Source organism: Gymnoscopelus braueri, assembly GCF_963280865.1.
Source record: "Gymnoscopelus braueri genome assembly, chromosome: 7".
Classification (NCBI taxonomy): domain Eukaryota; kingdom Metazoa; phylum Chordata; class Actinopteri; order Myctophiformes; family Myctophidae; genus Gymnoscopelus; species Gymnoscopelus braueri.
In genome coordinates this window covers 28528936-28549668 of record NC_137608.1, presented here as the reverse complement: position 1 = coordinate 28549668, position 20733 = coordinate 28528936, and the positions used below count along the sequence as shown (strand labels likewise).

General features: G+C 41.5%; 1 protein-coding gene across 1 annotated transcript in view; it reads right to left on the bottom strand.

The window, feature by feature from the left end:
* Positions 1-20733, bottom strand: part of pdlim5a (PDZ and LIM domain 5a) — an 88672-nt gene that overhangs the window by 57124 nt on the left and 10815 nt on the right. The window contains exon 3 of the mRNA XM_080432330.1: positions 7970-8121. Within this exon, the coding sequence (XP_080288456.1) occupies positions 7970-8121 (152 nt within the window). The remainder of the gene's footprint in view (positions 1-7969; positions 8122-20733) is intronic.

The window sequence follows — 20733 nt, the reverse complement described above, 5'->3', positions numbered from 1 at the left end:
GAGAGAGAGAGAGAGAGAGAGAGTAAAGATTAGAATCTACCATAACCATAATACTCGAGAGGTTACGTGCATGCTCATTACTATGTGGCTGTATACAGCGTCATGCAAGACCCATACGTCATACACTGACGTGGCAATCAGCTGTCCAATTGGGTGGGTATTTAAGCTCACCTAAGTCTGAGTTCCTTTCGCTTGTTATGGTTGTTGTCATGGGGCGTTTGCTCCCACCACCACCACCAGTAGGCTCTGCTATTGGTTCTGTTCCCCATGGGGGGTTGTTATTTATATCTATCTCCCTGCTCTTAATGGTTAATGATGGTTGTCTAAATTGTGCTGAACAGGGAGAAAAATGTAGCAGAGCCTGAATGCCAAGATAAAATATTACATCCACACCTGTATTCTCATTCTATAATATTGGTTCAATCTATTCGTGAGTTATCTGACTGAAGTATCATTATTTTAAGAGTAAAAAAGTGTAATACATATATATCATCACTGTGGAAACCTTGTATATAAAAAACTGTGTTCCAATGGATCCAGTATAGTTATTATTTAGTCACAAGCTCTTGTTAATAGTTTTCATTGGTTCAATATTTATAAAACCCACAGACAGTTTTAACCACTATAAAAAAAACTGCCAATCTACAAGCTCACAACACATCATGATGCAACGTGTTGTGAGCTTGTAGATCAGCTATTTTCGCTACTTTTGTGTGACACAGATGTACACTGTAACGCACTGCTGGTGGGACGGCTGTAGCTGAGTGGGCACAGAGCGGGCCATCTGGGATTCAGAAGGTTATAAGGATAAGGATAATTCCTTTTAACAGGTCGTTCATGAAAGTCCTTGCGGTCTTGTTTCCAATGAGAACCTGTGAGCAATTGGGGTTAAGAGTCTTGCTCAGGGACAAATTTCATATCATCGGCAGGCACATATGAAATTACCGGTTACCGGTCCAGCCCTCAGCTCACCCACTACTCCCTGAGCAAGGCACTTAACCCTTAACAGCTCCCCTCTCTGCGCTCATCAAGGCCATCTGAGCAGCCTTTGGCTGCAGGGTGAAGCTATAAAAGCAATTTCTCATCCCCGGGGTCCAGAAAATATAAATATAAAAATGTACTCCCTTTCACTTTCCCTTGGTGTATTGGTTACACTATGGTGGCGATGGTCTTGGGGTTCCTGAGGTTCAGGTACAGTATTCTGAAAAGCCTATGTTTCTATGTCAGTGGTGCTCAGACTTTTTCATGTCAAGGACCCCCAAAAGGATTTGTATTTGGCCGCCGACCCCCATCTCAAAATATGTTGTTCAAGGGACCCCCCCAGAAGCAAAGATTTGAGTAAAGACAAATCGCTTTAAAACAATATATATTCAAAGATTTGCACACATTTTCACGATTTTTCAAAAATAGCAGATCTACAAGCTCATAGCGCGGCACTCGGTGCCGCGCTATGAGCTTGTATATCTGCTATTTTTGAATAGCCAATGTGTAAAATAATGCTTTGTAGCTCAAATCAAAAAATGACACAGATGCGTTCCAGGTCTTAATGGGTTAAAGTGCAAGCATATAGATGGACTTGCTCTCTCTCTCTTCTGTCAGTAATCAAACGATTAGCGACAGATGGATGCCTCACTACTGACATGATTCCGCTATGAATGTGTGTCATGTGGATCCATAGCTGTAACTAGATGATCAGAGACGGCCGCTGTATCTTGATAGCCACATTTCTATGAATGCCCACACTTCGTAAATGAATGCCCTACTTCGTCATACAGTATGTTCAATCCTCACAGAACAAGCGTGACAAATCTAAGGCTCGTGTTTAGACGACTCGGACTTCATGTGGCCTGTCCTTGTGGCTTTCTAAATAACTGCCACAGACCGCACCATTGTGTACTCTGTGATTACTCTACCACTGAGGCTCTTCCTTGTAAAGAACAGGCTTGTCAAACAGTGTAATTACCCTCTTTGGGCTGCTTTCAACTGGGTGAGATCTGCCCTGCGATAAAGAGGGGAGAGAAGTGGAACCAATTATCTTAGCACAACAACTAAAGCTTTTTCATAACCTTGCACGTTTGCGTGATTGCCCATTAGATCCATCTAGTTTCTCTCGCTCTCTCTCCCTTTCTGTGTGTGTTGTACGTATGCAATGTTCTGTGTATTGCTGAATGTGTTGGGTGTGTGCGCAAGCATGAGAGGTCAAGTGTGTTTAAGGTTTTGCAAAAGAAACGCACGTTTGTTAGAGCCTGTACCTCTTCACTTCAACAAAACAGTTTAGCTATCCCATCAAGCCAAGATCATAAAACCCATAAAACACGAACGCACACACACACACACACACACACACACACACACACACACACACACACACACACACACACACACACACACACACACAGTAAATAGTCCAATGGGTTTCTAATAGACCTGACTATGGGGAATAGAGCATTTAAGCAGACATTGGCAGTGGAATTGCGTAACAGTGAAAAATACAAGGGCAGTGTTGTAGAAAGACAACGTGATTGGTTGAAATGAGCAGTTTAACGGTTTGAAGTGCGTGGAAAGAGGATAATCATATTGCTTAAGAGTATAATTAAACTGTTGAAACGTCATGATTACACTGTGTGTTCCAGGGGGATGCCATTAAGCACCAAGGAAAAATGTCCCCTCTTTTCTCTCTCATAATCTTTCTTTATCCCCCATTTGTTTTCATTTCTTCTCATCCCTCGCTTCAAACTCTGCCAATCCTTCCATTCTGTACACTGTAAAATCCTGAGTTATAAATGGGTATATTAACATTGTTGATTTTATTGTGTACCCATCATTCCTTCCTGTCCTGTCCTATCCTTTTCTCAATCCTCTCCCTTTATCCTTCCTTTTTCCTCTTTGTTCACTCTCAATGTCCATCCAGCTGTGTTTTCATCCCTCTTTCTCTGCACAAACGTTATGTGAACCTTGGCCAATCAGTTAAGCTGATGGGTCGGGTTGGCCAATCAGGGAAGCCGATGCATACAACTTCCCACACTGGGAATGTATGCGCCCTCCTCAGACCCGCGTTCAGACAGATATACTGTAGATATTCATGTTTTTTCGGCTCTTGAAAACCGTTGGTCTGTCCGAATTGGCATTCAACGGCACACTACTCGGGGCCATAACACACACCAGGTTTGAGACCGTTTAGTCGGATGATTTGCGAGTTACGCCCGCCACAGATATTTGGCGGGCAGAGATTTGGTGAATTAATAGAAGCATATAATGGAAAATTGTACTTATTGTAGTTATTTGTGAAACAAAAAAGGAACTCTTCAAATCAGAGCATCACCAGCCTACAGTATATTGCCTCATTGGTAATGTATACTGGTTATCAATGACTATTTTTTGTATAACAGTGATTTCATAGATGCATTAGGTCACCTTATAAGTAATGTAATAATTTAGTTTGCATGTATATTTCATAACTCCTCTACTGGGTTACACAGAGAATGTAATGCTGATCTCCCCTCAAAGGTCTCCGTCATACTGTGACACAGCGATACGGCCATATCATTTATTTTACACAACTGTTTTGTAGTGTAGCCAAACACTTGTTGCTACACTGCATGGCTAAATATAGTTTATTGAGATGAAGTACTCCTGCAAAGCATATAAGGCATGTATAATATAAATATATGTTTGAGGTATGCCTCTGCAATGCTCTTCGAATTGAGTTCTTATCTTCTGGACTAATGCATTTAAAGTGGTTTAACCATATGAACCTCCCTATTATGGGCATGCAAAATAGGTGAACATTCACCAAAAATAGTGTAGAGGGGAAAAGGAGGGCACCAAGTATAGACCCCGGACTCTGGTCAATGAAGTATAGGGTGGCCCGGATCGCTGGCGTAGCGGTCCGGGCACCTATAGGCTACAATGTAGCCTGACAGCGCATCGCGGGTTGAGTCCCGATCCCAGCGGCCTTTCCTGCGTGTCACTCCCCATCTCTCTGCCCTTTTCCTGTCAGCCTACTGTCCTATCTATAATAAAGGCATAAAAAGCCCCAAATACATCTAAAAAAAGAGTATAGGGTGGTTAAATTCTGCAAGTAAAACACTTTCGTGGATACATCGACACTGGCATCAAACCAGTTTAAATTACAAATTATACAAGTGTCTTTAATACACACTGTTACATTGCTATTTTTTCCCATTTTAATTCTTTCATTTTCTCTCTCTCTCTTTCTCACATCTGTAGCCCCCCCCCATCCTTTCCCCTAAATCATCCCTTTATTTGGAAAAGACATAACAAACTGTCTCACAGACACGTGCAATACACACACACGCGCGCGCACACGCACATGCACGCCACGCACATGCACACGCACACGCACACACACACACACACACGACACGCCAAAAGCATTTCTCCATATCTTCTTTCCACTGGTATCATTCCTTTTGCTATCTGACCCGCTGACAAACCCAATCAGAAGGAGCATGCAGAAGGGAAAAGGCCAAAGGAGACAGAGATGCCTATAAAAACTGAACCGAAACGGTGGAACAGATTGTTTCTTTCCATTACACATGTACACCCATTAAAGTCCAGATGTTGACCTAGGCATTACTCTGTCTGTCTTCCTTTATCCAACACCAATGAATGCCACACAGCACATCCATAAACTGATATTAACACATATTGTAAAGACAGGAGGGATTGGCGTCTATCTGCGGCAACACACTGCGTTCCAATTGAAGAAGAAAGTGGGGTCAGCTAGCCCTGGATGGCCCGCCTAGTCACAGAGACCATAATATGATAATGATGCCACTTAATGAAACAAGCCATCCCATGTGTTTGCAGTAGGGAGGGATTCAACCCACTCAAGGGGCTGATGTCTCCCACAAAGCACGGTGCAATGCAGAACAGATAAGCCTCTAACGGGTTCCCAGAAACAAGCTCACCCTTACATGAGAGTTATTCAATTGCAACGGCACTTGGCGGGTCTTATAAGCACCCTGATGAAATAACTGAAAACAAACGTCCTCCATTTCAAATGAACAGCCACCATTTCTTGTCCTGGTCAATGATGCATTTGATAAAACCATGAGCAATGGAAAGATTAGTGAGCAATAATACAAATGTAGCGTGATGTTTTAAAGCTGTTGAGAATGTTGCAGATGGAATGTTTCAGTTGCGTGAAATCAATCAAGCATGTCCAATCAAAAGTGGTCGTCACACGCCGCACATTAGGTTTTCATTAAAGATTACATAGATGCCGGATTTATTGGGATTTTCTAGATATTTTTAAACATCTGTTTTCAAGAAGTCTTGGGGTGGACAAACTATAATAAGCAAAGGGTGTGGTGGTTACGTTCTCAATTTGTAAACCCTCAGCATTATCAGTCAGTTTGGGTCCATTCTCATGCTATACACAGTACAAAGCTGAATGAATTTGTACAAAATGAATGAATGGTGAGCATTATGCAAATGAAATAAAATATTGCAACTGCCATTGCCACTCATGGTTGCTCATTGTTCACTTGTCAGCTCAGCTTAGCTTGTTAGTTTTAACTTTTGTTTGTTTGTTTTTACTTAGACTGGGAAGGAAATGATGGAGTATTTTACAGTACTTGCATGTGCCAAAGCCAAATGGATAAGATGCTAACTATCAGAGTTTGGGGTGTTACGGGTTAAGTGGTGTCTTGCTCAGGAACACTTCCGAGATGGGCGGGCCAGGAAGCAAACTGGTGACCTTAACTCATTACGAGATGGTCTCTCTAGTCTCTACCCACTAAGCTACGGACGCCCACTCAAATGCAACAAATAGATTAAATAACTGTTTATTCATGGAATAATGTTGCAGGCGATGACCTGCAACATTATGGCAGCTCAATGTGCTGCCAGTGCTCTGAACCTTGAAATCCACCTACTACGTGTTTGAATGGGCTTTAAAGTGTGAACCATGCAAAAATAATTCCAGCCCCAGCACTGCTCCCACGGTTGTGGAATCTCCACATTGTTGTCATGGAAAATTGGTTTGCTGTTTGGTTCTGGTTGTCTTGAAAACATTGGCCTTGCACTCTAATGTTAGGTATCTGTTCTTTAGCCCTGTTATCCTAAGAACTGTTTCTCTCATAAAAAACAAGACTGTAGATCTCTCTCTTCAACTCCACACACGCACACGCACACGCACACGCACACACACACACACACACACACACACACACACACACACACACACACAGCTGTAGGCATCAGCAAACAATGAGATTCTATTTTCAGTTTTCCCAATATCAATTCCAGAAATCTCTCTGCTGACGTTTACCCCTCTACAAGGGGTCCAATTAAATTAATTAAATTAGACTACTAAAGTCTACTACTAAATAGGCACTACAACCAGCAGCCTCTATATAAGCCATACTCGTTTTTTAAAGACATTCTTTTGGCTTTTCTGCCTTTATTTATAGTGGAAAGTGGAGATGGACAGGAAACAGGAAGAGAGATGCAGTAAAGATCATCGGGAAAGGGACTCGAACCCGCAAGGCACTGTCAGGCTACTTTAGAGCCTAGGTGCCCGGACCGCTAAGGTACGGTCCGGGCCAATATAAGCCATTTTTGACAGATTTGTCTTTGCACTTTGGGAGCTTGTCTTGCATGCTTTAGTAAAAAAGTCACTCTTTGACTGACAAAGTTCACAGTTGTGGGTTAGGTTTGTAGAAGTTTGAGGTATTTTTATGTGTGAAGCTGCGTGGAATCTGCATGCTATGCAGTCATCTTCACCAGGGCCCCTGTGTCAAGTTGTAATTGTCATACCAAATAAATACTAAAGCCAAAGAAAAGTCCTTCTAAATTTGGCGGAACCTAAAAATGACCAGACAATTCAAACCACATGACCACAAGAAAACTGCTATAATAAATCCTCTCTCTCTCTCTCTCTCTCTCTCTCTCTCTCTCTCTCTCTCTCTCTCTCTCTCTCTCTCTCTCTCTCTCTCTCTCTCTCTCTCTCTCTCTCTCTCTCTCTCTCTCTCTCTCTCTCCGAATGTCTTACACACACTGTAAGAAAACGAGTTGTGATCATTTAAATCAGGGCATCTCCAGCCAGCGTAGTGTAGGGCCTTGGGGAACAGGGGTGGTCCACATGTGCGATCCTCTCCCTTAGTCATATCAGTCACTTTTCACTTCCAGATGTCCTTAGGGAATGGGGGATCGACCAGAACTAATGGTGGAGTAGCGTGTTAGAGAAGATGAACTCCTACAACAACAGTGAACATATGCCTGAATGGGGGACATCTGGGCTCTTTTACAGTACAGCATGTTATGGTTGTTGAGAGGGTTGTTTGTGAGGGGGATGCAGGCTGGTTTGGAGATGTTTTCGTGTTGTCATGGAGATTAATGGTCTCAGTGACTGCACAACCTGTATATGCAGTTCACATGTAAAATCTTTGCCAAGTGAATGTGTCTGTATCATTGGTTAAACCCTGTGGTATTAAATCATTTTAAATCATGAGATGCCTGAAGAAGGTCTATGTGACCGAAACGTTGCTTAAATAAAAGTGTTCCTATTGTGCAAGTGCAGACGGTGTTGATCCCTGCCTATGCGCCCGTCTCTGAGCCGATCAGGGGTGCATAAGACTTTGTTTCCAGTAAATCATCACACTCACAATGTAAAATGTCAACTTTCTATGTCTAATCTAACTAAAATGCACTCTTTTCAGGCTTCTGATCCTCTGGCATTCCATACATTTCAGCCTTCCTCAGGCTCATAAGTATTGTAAATAACTGCTGCTGCAAATATCTCCAAAGCTTTTTGCGATGACACTCAGGAGAAGTGGTACTGTATATCATGTACAGTACACAGTGTGCCTGTGTGCCTCTGTGTGCGTGCGTGTGTGCGTGCGTGCGTGCGTGCGTGCGTGCGTGCGTGCGTGCGTGCGTGCGTGCGTGCGTGCGTGCGTGCGTGCGTGCGTGTGAGCCAAACTGTCAGCTCCTCTCTTACTTCTGTAGGGTGAGGCTGAGGTCGCCGGTGCAGTTCTTAATCTTATTCTGGGCCTCCAGGTGGTTCATGCCGTCGGTAGCGATGCCATCGATGGACAGAACCAAGTGTCCCACAGCAATACCACCCTTGGCTGCTTTACCAGTATCTGTCAGCTGGGGGAAAAAAGCAGAAACTTCATCAATGCCATTATCATCATCATCCCCGACGCCAGCTTCATTTGAGGTGAATTTGACCACATACTGTAAGCCCAATATGCTTTGTTATGTATACATCAAATAGCAAAAATAGCCGCTGCTATTTTCACTGAATGACAGCCTATTTTTTTCAGAAAGTTTGCCTATTACAACATGCCCACAGTAGGGACACTAGAGTTGCTGTGGTTACTAATGGAAAGTCGGTCATACAAACATGGACATGTACAAAAGAAAATCCCAAATTGCTGTCAGCTAGTTTTTAGTGGAACTTAGCACCAAGCTTCTAGGTTTCTCATATCACTCATGTTGTTTTTTTAAATCACAAGCTATGTGGAACCATCCTGTAACAAAAGCATGTGGTGTAACCTCTAATGACAGACCTGGTTGTCTGCCATGTGGTGAGAGCTTACTTCACTGATGCATGTCTAATAGCAAAAGCCTTTTCTTTGAATTACCTTCTTTTCTTTTCTTCTTTATGACCTGCTGTCACAATGGGCCTACAGGTTATTATTAAGGAGGAAGTTCAAAAGTGCTTTTTACCCACAGCAGGGTTTGGGAAAGGGTCATGGCAGTAAATACAGTAAGGGCAGTGTCAACATAAATAATAACTTTCTGCCATCTATTCTATTGTAAGTCCCGCTAGGAGCATTCATCTTTCCAGCACCATGCCTCACATTTCAGCACTCTCTGCGTCCAGCATTGTTTGGCGGAGCGCCTAGAGTAGAATATAGTTCAACTTTTGGGAGAAGCGTTGCACATCATTCACTTTTTTGACTGATAAATCAAAATAAGGAAGAGGTGAGATTAAGTGGAAAACTATGATCCAGCCCTCCTCTCCTTGCCATAAGCAATCACAAGCAAAAACAGAAACATAATTAAATATAACTGTATGTTAAGTGGTGAATATTGATAACAAAGTTTTAAACAAGCAGTTGAGGATGTGAAATTGAGCAACTGCGTGCTGTCGTCGTGGCCTATTTATATGTATTGATCATTTACGGACAAGCTTCTAGAGATGGACAAAGAGTCACTGTATATCTCCTCCCCACCTGTCAGCTCTCATGCCAGGCACAGCTTCTGGCTTAAGCCGCCTGGAGCTTACATTGGGACCACAACTCACTTATTAAGGGTGATATATTAATTATTATGTCTGCCTTTAAGAGCATACAGCTCCACGATGAATATAGCAGGTTGGAGGGTTGGAGCAACATATGTGTTAACACACCATTGTAAGAAGGGTTCTGGACATGATATCCACTCCACCGCTCAAAAAATACTTTGTGGGCACAGCCCCTATTCCAAAGAAATCTCAAGTCTGCGAGGTAGTAGTGCTACAGTCAACTTAAGTAAATGGTTGACAAATATAGGCTCATTTCCGACATTAGTATCCTTAAAATGTATGCTTTAAACAATTTTGCTTAGTAAACACTGTAAAAATGAAAAAGAAAATCATAACCACCAAATAGTAGGGCAAAAACAAAGTCACCCACAGTAACGTACTATTAACTACCGTAGCATAAAACACCACAATGTGACGAGAGAACAGTTAGTCATTGGTATGAATTGAAGTTGGGCAACATCACTAAAGTTGGGCAACATCACTGAACTGAGGCACGAGGTGGACAACAACAACGAAAGGGTCCGTGGTTTGGACACGAAGCTAGACAAGATCATGGCACGTGCGGAGGTCGAAGCCAGAGGTGCCGCTGAGCGAGCCGGTGTTCTTCGCGCCGACATAACCGCACTGCAAGGCTATTTGACCATGATCAGAGCGGGCATGGACAGACTGGAAGGCCCACATTTGGAAAAAGACTAGATAAATTGTCTGGTTTGGATTTTTTAGGATCGATTTGGACCCCCCCCAAGCCAAAAAAACTGGACTTTTTCACCCAGCGAAATGCAGAGGAGTAGATGCCCACCCCCCCCCTCCCCCCCCTCCCCAGAACCGTACCCATACCAAGAACCCACCCCCCCCTCGACCAGCTCCCCCCTCATGGACACCTGGTGTTATGACTTTGGTTCGGAAGCCATTCAAGGACGTCTCACGCAGCCCTAATTCGCTGCTATCGCAAAACAACAACATGCGATAAGCTCTGCCATCAGCTAGAGACTGCTCTGAAATGGGTGAAAGCCCAAGGACATGTCACAGAGTTCCACATACACACACACACACACACACACACACACACATGTCTGCACTACATGCCTTCGCAACCCCCCCCCCCTGCTCCTATCTGTCCTGCTCCCTTCCCCAGTCCACCCCCTGGTGTATTTTTTGCTCCTTGGACGCTCTGCTCCCTTTTGGGAGCATAGCGTGCGCGCAGTGTTTTTTTTTGCCTGTGTACCCCCATTCTATCCCACCCCCGCTTCCCGTCCAAAACTCTTCTTAAGAGGGATCGTTTAGCGCCATTGTGGTATATGGTTATGTTTGTTGTTCATGTTTCATTGAGAGGCAACGAAGTTGCCGCCTTGTATCATGTCATCATTTCGTGCCAGTCCACTGTTACGGCTGCTGTGGTGTTGTTTTTTATTAAGCTGCACTAAAATGAATTTCACCCACTTTTTTACTTTGTAAACCTGTGATGTGACAATAAAACTGATTCTGATTCTGATTCTGAAAGCAATAACAGTGTACAGTGTTTGGCATTTACTGGCGGATTAAGCTAAAGACAGGGCATGAGGGCAATATATTTAATACGGTGGACTTTCCAATAATGTGAAAGAAAACTGCCTTTTGTATAACATAATACTCATAAACAATAGATATGTTTTATATATTTTGGAAATAAGCGTTTAAAAAGGTATTCACGGCCGGCCTCTGTGCAGCTGACCCCAGTAAACTCACCCAAGCTCCATATAAACAAATACAAGGATAGTTATAACTTACTAGTAGAAAGGGTTCCAGAGCATTAGAAATATAGCTGGTTTTGAATGCTAGACATTTACAATTTACATTTATAGGCCAATAAGGAGAAAACGGATGCTTTGGGAATGTTTATTTTCCGTTTATTAAAGATCTGGAGAGTTTCTGATCAAACCCTCTATAGCAATGACTACTATCAGCATATAGAAGTTTAATATTTTAACCAAAAAATACAAATGAACAAACAAGGTTATATTGCCTAAAGAACAAAAGACATTTGTATTAGTTTTGCTTAAAAAAATAACAGTAAGTAAGTAAGTATGGTTGTATGGTTAGACAGAAATGTGTTTTTATAAAGTGAATGTGTTTCCTGGGAATGAATAATAGTGAGAATGTATTTAATGGGTCTAAGTAAGTAACCCAAATGAATTATAGTTTTGTAAAGTAAATGAACAGAAACTATAACTGTTCTATCTCAGTGCTGTTAAATGGCCATGTTATACGACCAATGTAACCAAAGCTAAGGCCATTAGTTTACAACAGATATGTTTGATACCTGATGCATGACTTGTGAGAGAAAGTAAGAATACATCCTCTATGTGTCTATTCTTTATCACAGCGCAGGCAGGACGGAGGACCTGCTGCCCCCTGAGCGCCAAGTTAGGGAGGCAACAAACACATACCAGTTTTATGAGCTTTGGCGAAAGCACATTTACGAGCCAGACAAAACTTTTGCTCCCATGCGTCATAAAACGCACAAACACTTCATTTCTGGTGACTCTGGTTTTCAATGTCCTGCGTGATTTTTGTGGCGTACTTCAAATGTCAGCATCTAAACACAACTGCCGCACTTCCACTCTGGAGGAAGCTCGCTAATTTGAAACAGATTCAAGACTTGTATAAAAGAATGTCCATTCAGTAACGGCATGATGGGTATGAAATACCAGTCAGCATTCATGCACGTGTGCACAATAAGAAGCATCGTACCAGTTCTCAGAAGATCAACATATTGAGACCTATACTGTACGTTTGTGTACCATTTTGGGGAATGAGTGCCACTTATTCCATGTGGCAAAAATTATTCAATTAGCATAGACGGAAGAGCGCCAAAATCGTAAAAATATTTTTCCAAAAGTATGACTCATGCTTTTGTTCATCTATTTATGAGCAAGGAGGACCAGATTTTGTAAGATTTAACTGTTCTGTGGCAGCATAGCATTTAGCATACTATGAGTGGTCCTGAATGCGCACACATATTGATATTGACTCTTAAGTAAGTAAGTACATTTTATTTATAAAGCATCTTTCAAAACAATGTTACACGGTGCTGTACAATGGACAACAATATAAAGCAATCAAGTTAAAACAAAGCACATAAGAGCAATAACAAAATAAAGTTTTAAAATAAGAATAAAATAAGAATTAAAGCAAAACATTTAGTGAGTCAGGAAAAAACTTCATAAGAGAAAATGCTTACAGACCAAGTGTGTTTTTAACAAGCTCTTAGAAACCGTCAACTGACTCAGTATTTTTCATCGCCAAGGGTAGAGCGTTCCACAGTGTAGGAGCAACCACTGCAAAGCCCGGTCACCCTTAGTTTTGAGTCTGGTCGCGGGTAGGTCCAGAAGGTCTTTGTCAGAAGACCTGAGAGATCTCACATTGGGGCTTTGAGTGCAGTAAGTCAGTGATATAAAGTGGGGCCAGCCCATGTAATACTTTAAAAGTTATTCAAAGGATTTTCTAAATCTATTCTGGACTTAATGGTCAGCCAGTGAAGTGCGGCCAACACCGGTGTTATATGTGCTCTGCGATTGGTGTTAGTAAGAATTCTGGCAGCCGCATTCTGTACTAGTTGTAGTCGATGAATAGAGGAACGGCTCAAGGTAGTATAGAGTCCATTACAGTAGTCAAGACGGGAAGAGACAAAAGTATGCATAATTTTTTCCAGGTCTTGATTTTTTCCAGGTATTTTTGCAATATTGAGTAAATGGTAAAAACATGACTGGGTAAACTTCTTTACATGGAACATGGAAGTAAGACAAGTGCTGTATGTTTGAGCAAATGTCTAAAATAATACTGACTGTCTTATTATTGTAGTCACAATTCGTCATCATGATTATTGGTGAACGATGATATTTGGTTGAAAAGTACGTTTTTACTGTTTTCTTAATGTCTTTAGGTTGCTCATTGTGCTTATCGGTACCATAAGGTTACCATCACAGAGGCCATGATTTTATTGTTCCTTTGTGACCCTGATGGATGGGGAGATTGGTTGTACGGTGTTCTGGTTAAACATAAAACTATGTGTAAAGGTGAGGAGACAAGGGCATTGTGAAACAACTGACCAAATAACAGGCATGCAAACAGCCTTGAGGTGAAAAAGGTGACAACATGTTGTTTTCTTTCGGGTCAGGTGTCACACAATTGCCCTATTTGGGTTCAAAAAGGTGACTGTAGCTGAAAAGTGACACTTTTGCATGTCTGAAATAAGGTACGTACTGTATATGAATTAATCACCAAGTTTTGCAAGATAGAATGAACATTTTTGATTAATTGAGCAGGCCTGCTGCCCTACTAAAATACAAAACCAGGCAACCTTACAGGGTTTTTTTTATGTCAGCTGCTTCGATTTGATTTGATTTGATTTAATATTCTTTGAGAATTCTTTCTCACGGTTCTCCTCTCCCAATGTTAATATTGTCCAGGGAGTTTAAGCACTTTTGTTGGCCTTGTCACAGAGAGCAAAATTGTGTGTAAGTACCTTCATATAAACCAGATCCGTTCTTATCACTTGGCTAGGTTGGACCGACACAGACAAGTTTAGAAATGTGAGTAGGATGAAACACATGCTGTATCTCTCTCTCTTTCCCCATGACGCCAACACATTGTATTAAAGTCGCAACACTTGGCCTGTGCCCCATTCCTGTGATACCATTTACTTCCTGAAATATTTTGTCTTGTGTTTTAAGGAATATTAGTCATGTTTCTGTGCTGTATTTGTTTTGGATTCAGCTTGTCAATTATATATATATTATATATGTGTGTATATATATATATATATATATATATATATATATATATATATATATATATATATATATATATATATATATATATATATATATATATATATATATATATATATATATTACTGATGCCCTTATACATACTGTACAGTACCACAAACCATCTCTACCGCCATGACCATTCTTGGACACACAGTAAATCCAAGCGGGACCAAAGAACATTCATTTGTTTCTTTTGACAGATTGACACTATAAAAAAGACCACACAGACCACTTCACACGCACGCACACACGCACGCACGCACGCACACACACACACACACACACGCACACGCACACGCACAGTCGCACTCACACACACACACACACACACACACACACACACACACACACACACACACACACACACACACACACACACCACTTAAGTGGAACCTGCAATGGGCAGATGAGCCCAATGTAGGGTGGCGTATTGTAGTTGTGGCTCTTCACAACACACGAAAAAATATATGAATATTCATATGATGGTCATCAAACAATGCAACTGCATGTATTGTACTTCAGGAAAATCTGTCACTTCAGAATCTCTTCTGATATTATTACACAGTTTATTCACTTTTTTATTATAGCATATACATACTTGTACAGTACGGCAAGCACGTACATGTAAAGTGTCTTGTCCTTGTAATTTGTTTTTTGATAGTTTTTTTCCTCTCCATTTTGTCTTTGTTTTGTAAAAAGGTAGGCAAAATAATCTATGGCTTCAGAAATGTGGTTATTCTCCCAAAATGTTTGTATTACCTATGAAATATAAACTTTATGTTACTACAAAATGTACCAAATTAAACTAAACAAAAACTATAGTTAAGAACTGTGAATGTACAATTGGGAGATGCATGAACATCTTTTGTGTACATCTGCATCTACAGCATGTGTGCCTGTGCTGGATCTCCTTCAAACAGAGAGAGAGAGAGAGAGAGAGAGAGAGAGAGAGAGAGAGAGAGAGAGAGAGAGAGAGAGAGAGAGAGAGAGAGAGAGAGAGAGAGAGAGAGATTTAATTAAAGAGGTCATGCACCAGGATTAGTGTTATAGGCCTTGCAGTCCCAACCATTTATAGTCATATCAGCACTTACTACCACATACTGTACCATAGAGAGAGAGAGAGAGAGAGAGAGAGAGAGAGAGAGAGAGAGAGAGAGAGAGAGAGAGAGAGAGAGAGAGAGAACTTTAAAAGAAAGAAAACTGAGAAAAAGCTGCGCACTGGGTACATTAAAAGTTGACAGATTTTGTCTCATGGCCAGGGGTGTGTTCTGTTCGTACTAACCACCCAGGGCCTGTTAAGTACCTTACAGCTGCAATCCTGGATTCAAACCAGGGTCTACCCCATGACAGACCAAATTTCCATATGAGCTTCAGGCAGTACTAGTGATCAACCAGTAGGTGTACCCAACACCAGGCTCTAAATGTCTCATTGGAAGAGGAGGGAGACCACCTCACAACCCAGTTATATACTCTACCACACAGATTGGATAATATCTTTTATTCATTAAGTAAATTAAAAATAAATTTCCGATTGCAGCTTTAATGTTCACCACAAATGATTCAGTACCATGCTTTCCGCCCAGCATTTTTACGTTTTCCTCCCCCTTACAGCCCCCCCCCCCTCTCTCTCTCTCTAAAAGTGATAAAGTTGAGAGAAGAACCCCCATTTCATCATGATGTGGTAACCCTGGTGTTCCTATTTTGGGTATGTCATTAGATTTTCTGAATTTTCCAAAAAAGCTTGCAAACATAATAGCTGATATACAAGCTCACAACAAAGGCTAGATTAGAGCTTAAGTGGTTATAATGATTATGAACACATTCAAATGAGTCAACAGTCAGAGTAGATGCACTGGGAAGGACTGTATGTACAGTAGATAGGACTTTGGAAACAGAAATAACGTTCTGGTTGGAAACATCCCGTCAATGGTGGGTGTGTTTTTGGAGCGAACCTCTCCATCTTACGCACACAGCAATAACTCATGCTTGAACAACTCTTCTTACCACAATCAACTACTTGCCTCAGTCTGCCTTAAACCTAAACCCTAACCAAAACTGTGTTGTCTTTGTGGCCATAAGAGTGAATGAGAGTCATGGTGACATCATATATGTGGTTCTCCTTTACCATCTCAGAGCTTTCCACAAGCACATGAAGCCGGCCAGCCAGTGGGAAAAAGTAGCCAGCTAGGGGGACCGGAAACGTTTTTTTGGCCGTAAAACTCGATTTTGGTGGCCTCTAGCACATTCTAATACCACTATTAGTGGTAACATAATGCTCTGATCTTAATTACAGCATACATTTAATGAGTTTGCCTACCCGATTGTAAACATGTAGCTAGTGAATGAGTGTAATGTTAGGCTTCTTGTGTGTTTTACCCACACCGCTATGTTCAGTTAAACTTTATTGTCAGACTCAAAGAAACAAGGTTGTGTTGAATTGAATTAGAATCGGATTTTTTTATAAAAAAAGTAGCCGGCTGGACTTAATTGAGTAGTCAGCTGTTTGGCAGCGGGTGCTTATTGAAAGTACTACTATTTACATAAGAGGTTGTGATGGTTTACTATGGTACCAATGAGTGATAATGTCCCAACAGGTCCTCCTCACACATACAGCAAAGAGTAAGACCTGTGTTCTCTGCAATCAATGATCATCCTACACAAAGCAGTCAGCAGCTGAGCTCAGCCACATGTGTGGAGGACATCCGTTAAAACCTGTCCATTGTTCTCTCTTAGCTATTACATAACTCATATTAATAAACCTGCAGGAACAGAATATGTCCTTTGATGAACTAGTGAGATAAGTGGTGAAAAAAAAAGTACTGGGATATCCGTTTGGAAAAATAACTTCCTTCCTCCACTTGCTAATGATTTGTATTTTCAGAAGTGCAGGTGGATTATTGTTCTCACTATGTGGAGAGACATTTATTGTGGGGAAAGCTTCCTCTGAAAATGACGATCTGCTATTTTCTACGAAAGCTTTCCCCACAATATGGATGCTGGGGTTCAAGTGGTTAAATCAAACCCAATTGAATGCATGCATTTCTACACAGTAAAATCCTCCTGTCATGGACTGAAAGTAACATTGCAAGATATACGGTAGGTCTTTTTTCATCACACGACTAAAAGACTCACCGAAGAGCTCTGAAAACTTTGTGGCCTAAACGTGCAGTACATACTGTACCCCAGCCAGCCTGAACGCTTTGAACAATGCCTGCTTTCAACACGAGGAGCGACAGAGATGACAGGCAGATGGTTCACATCACACTATGAACCGCAACGCTGAGAGCAGGAGATACAAACACTAGGGATTGTTTCCTTGTAACCAAAACATTACCCAGAGCCACTTCCATATGCCAGCCATCACCACTATTTATTTCCTTTAGACACTGTTTTTCTAAAAACTTACCCAAAATGGGTCGCGGTTGTACTTTTGCTGGGTTCCCACAAGACAAGAAGCTATGTGTTTTAATCCCCTCACGTAACTGTAAACTTTGCATACTTTGGTCGGTCCGAGGCTGAACATGTTTAAACACACCTGGTTAAGAAGCTAGCCACATATCCTGCCGCCAAACAAGACTAGGTCAAAACCTAGTATATGGCTGGACCATGTATGAAATGCTGGAGCGCTTTTAACTTGATGGGACAGAGGATGTGCAAGTTCATCTAAATGTAGCAAATCATATGGGCTCCAAAATTGATACAGGAGCCATATCCACCATTATGGATATACCTGTGAGGATGTCTGTCATCTTATCGTGATGTTCTTTTACCAGAAATGAGTGCCGTATATACTGTATTGTAAAATAATTAGTGCCTGCAAGTAGCGCTTGCTCTCTCTCTCCACGCACGCACGCACGCACGCGCACACGCACGCACGCGCACACGCACACGCACGCACAGCCTCTCTCTATCTTCCTCTCTCAGGCGCATGCTGTCCAGAGGCAAACATCTATTGAAACTATTGAAATTTATGAGAATAATTGATTTTGGATTGCTTGTGATTATGAAAAGCGACGGGGGGTATAATAGAGAATTCTGATTACAAGACAGTTTTTTATATCTTTGAACGCATTCTCTTTTACTTAGTTTCTCTTTACTCACACACTGTGATTTTTCTGGTTTACACATATTTGAGGGGCAAATGTAATCCTGCATACCTGCAAAAAGAAAAGTCCTGTTATTAGGACAGACTACATGCTATAGCCTGGAGGGACTCAGTCAGTCAATCAGAGACATTTGCGTTTATAGGGCTGGCCCGCTATTGCGGTCTAGCCAAAAATGTGCTGCGCATTTGCTTACTCTGTGCTTTTAACAAGAGTGGGAAAAACAACAAATGCTGCACAACTGAATAGTGCAATACAGCTCGAGTAGTGCTCAAATCTCTACGCAACTAAGAAAACAGTAAGGGAGTACATGTACATTAAGATGGCTATGAAAAGCAGAAGAAACTGAAAAGATAGATACAGGTAGACAGAACGTGAGAAGAGTGGGGGGGATGGTGCAAGTGAGTGGAAAAGAGAGAGAGAGAGAGAGAGAGAGAGAGAGAGAGAGAGAGAGAGAGAGAGAGAGAGAGAGAGAGACCTCACCTCAAGACTAGCTATATGGAGCCATCAGTAACACATCATAAACTACATGAGGGTAGTTTTCATATGAAGCACATGGCCCTGAGAGAGGTAAACCACACATTCAGTTAAGACTGCACCTGATACACTGTAGAATCAAGCCTGAGCCTGGGACAAACTCCTCTCATTCAAATGAAAACCATACCATGTATCTTCATTCCAAGTTTAGAGTTTTGTCTGCTGCTGACAAGCCTTTGTGAGAAATGAAATGAAAAACAACCATCGCTATGCAAACCATAATTAGTTAAATCAACATAATCATCGCTGTCATGTGGAAACCTTGTGTCCAAAACCGTTACTTTGCTGGGAATGGGAAAAAAAAGAACCTGTGACTGTGTTCCAGTGGATCCAGTGTAGTTATTATTTAGTCACAAGCTATTATTTAGTCACAAGACCTATGCTCCTCGCAGGTGTCCGTCAGGTCAGGTTGGTTATTGTGGGCCAGCAATGTTCGGAATTCGCCAATCAGGATGGAATGTGAAAAATCAGACGGATCCGTCTTGATCACTTGACTATAGAGTGACTATAATGTGTGATGTTTGGACAGAATTTGTAGAAGTAATATAAAAAAAATGTTTTGCAAAAATCGCCTCCTGGTGGCGCTATAATAGGGCAATGTTAAAAGTTAAATGTTAAATGTTCCTCAGCGTAGTGTGTAGTTCATGATTTGCGGCATTTTGTTCAAAACGGGCCAGAACTTTAGATGCCAATCAGGATGGAATATGAATAATCAAACAGATCTTTAGATGCCACTTTAGATGCCAATCAGGAAGGAATATGAAAAATCAAACAGATCTATAGTCATGATCACATGACTATAGAGATCATGTGTACCGAATTGCGTGAAATTTGGATACAATCTGAAGGTGTACTGTCAATTTTTTTTTTTACAAAAATCTGCCTCCTGGTGGCGCTATAACAGGCCCATGCGAAATATTTGGGGCAGAGGCTCTGCTCTGGCACCCAGGGAGTGTGTGTGCACAGTTTGGCTGCGATCCAGCCAACGGTGCCGGAGATTAGCTGTTCACAGACGGACACAAGGACACGGACACACGGACAGCAACAATAATGTTGACTGTAATGAAAGAAAGCCAATCCAGCTAAAGGTGAGCCTTACAATTGAAGCATAACTGTATGCCATAAGCAAAGCAATCAACGTCATATACTGTACTGTATATGTCAATCCCAATCACTCAACTCCATTTTTGGATGAAACCATGAACACAGATTTACTGCTCAAGTGTATTCCTCTTGTTTCACTGCTTCCATTCCACTCAAGCATGACATGCTCCATACAAAGATATCAAATGGAAATTGAAGGAAAGAATGTCATATTAAACAGACTCTAGAGATTCTCTCTCGCGTGCATTATACATACAGTATATATATATATACATATATATATGTGAGAGAGAGAGAGAGAGAGAGAGAGAGAGAGAGAGAGAGAGAGAGAGAGAGAGAGAGAGAGATCCAACTGCCAGAAAGATTCAACACAAATGTTACAGCAGCAAAAGGAACTGTTTGCCAGAGGACCTTTCTAGATGATTGAACATTCCTGTAATAGTATATGAACAGAGTGTGTGCATACTATGCATCACACAGACGTGCATGTGAATATGCCCAAATCCACTTTACACACAATGAATGCAATGCGTCTGAAAATAGCTCTGTGTGGTCTTTTGCCTTCCTGTTGTGCAGCAGCATCTAATGATCGCTGCTTGACTTGTACGTTAACACTAGAGAACCCTAATGGCCAAAGCCCACAGTGGGTTCATTTCCCATAGATAGATCATTGCAACTACAGCTGCCAAACCCACAGAAAACACTTTATGGAACATGATGCCTTACTGACTTTTGTGCAGGCAACCTCTGAACCACAGCCACACAGTGATGTGAGATAAGACGATGTTATTAATTGAGTTAAGCTTAAGCTACTCTCTCTGGTGAGATCATTAATAGTCGAGCAATAGCTAAAGATGCAAGGATGTTTTCAGACAATACGAAAACCAAATGATCC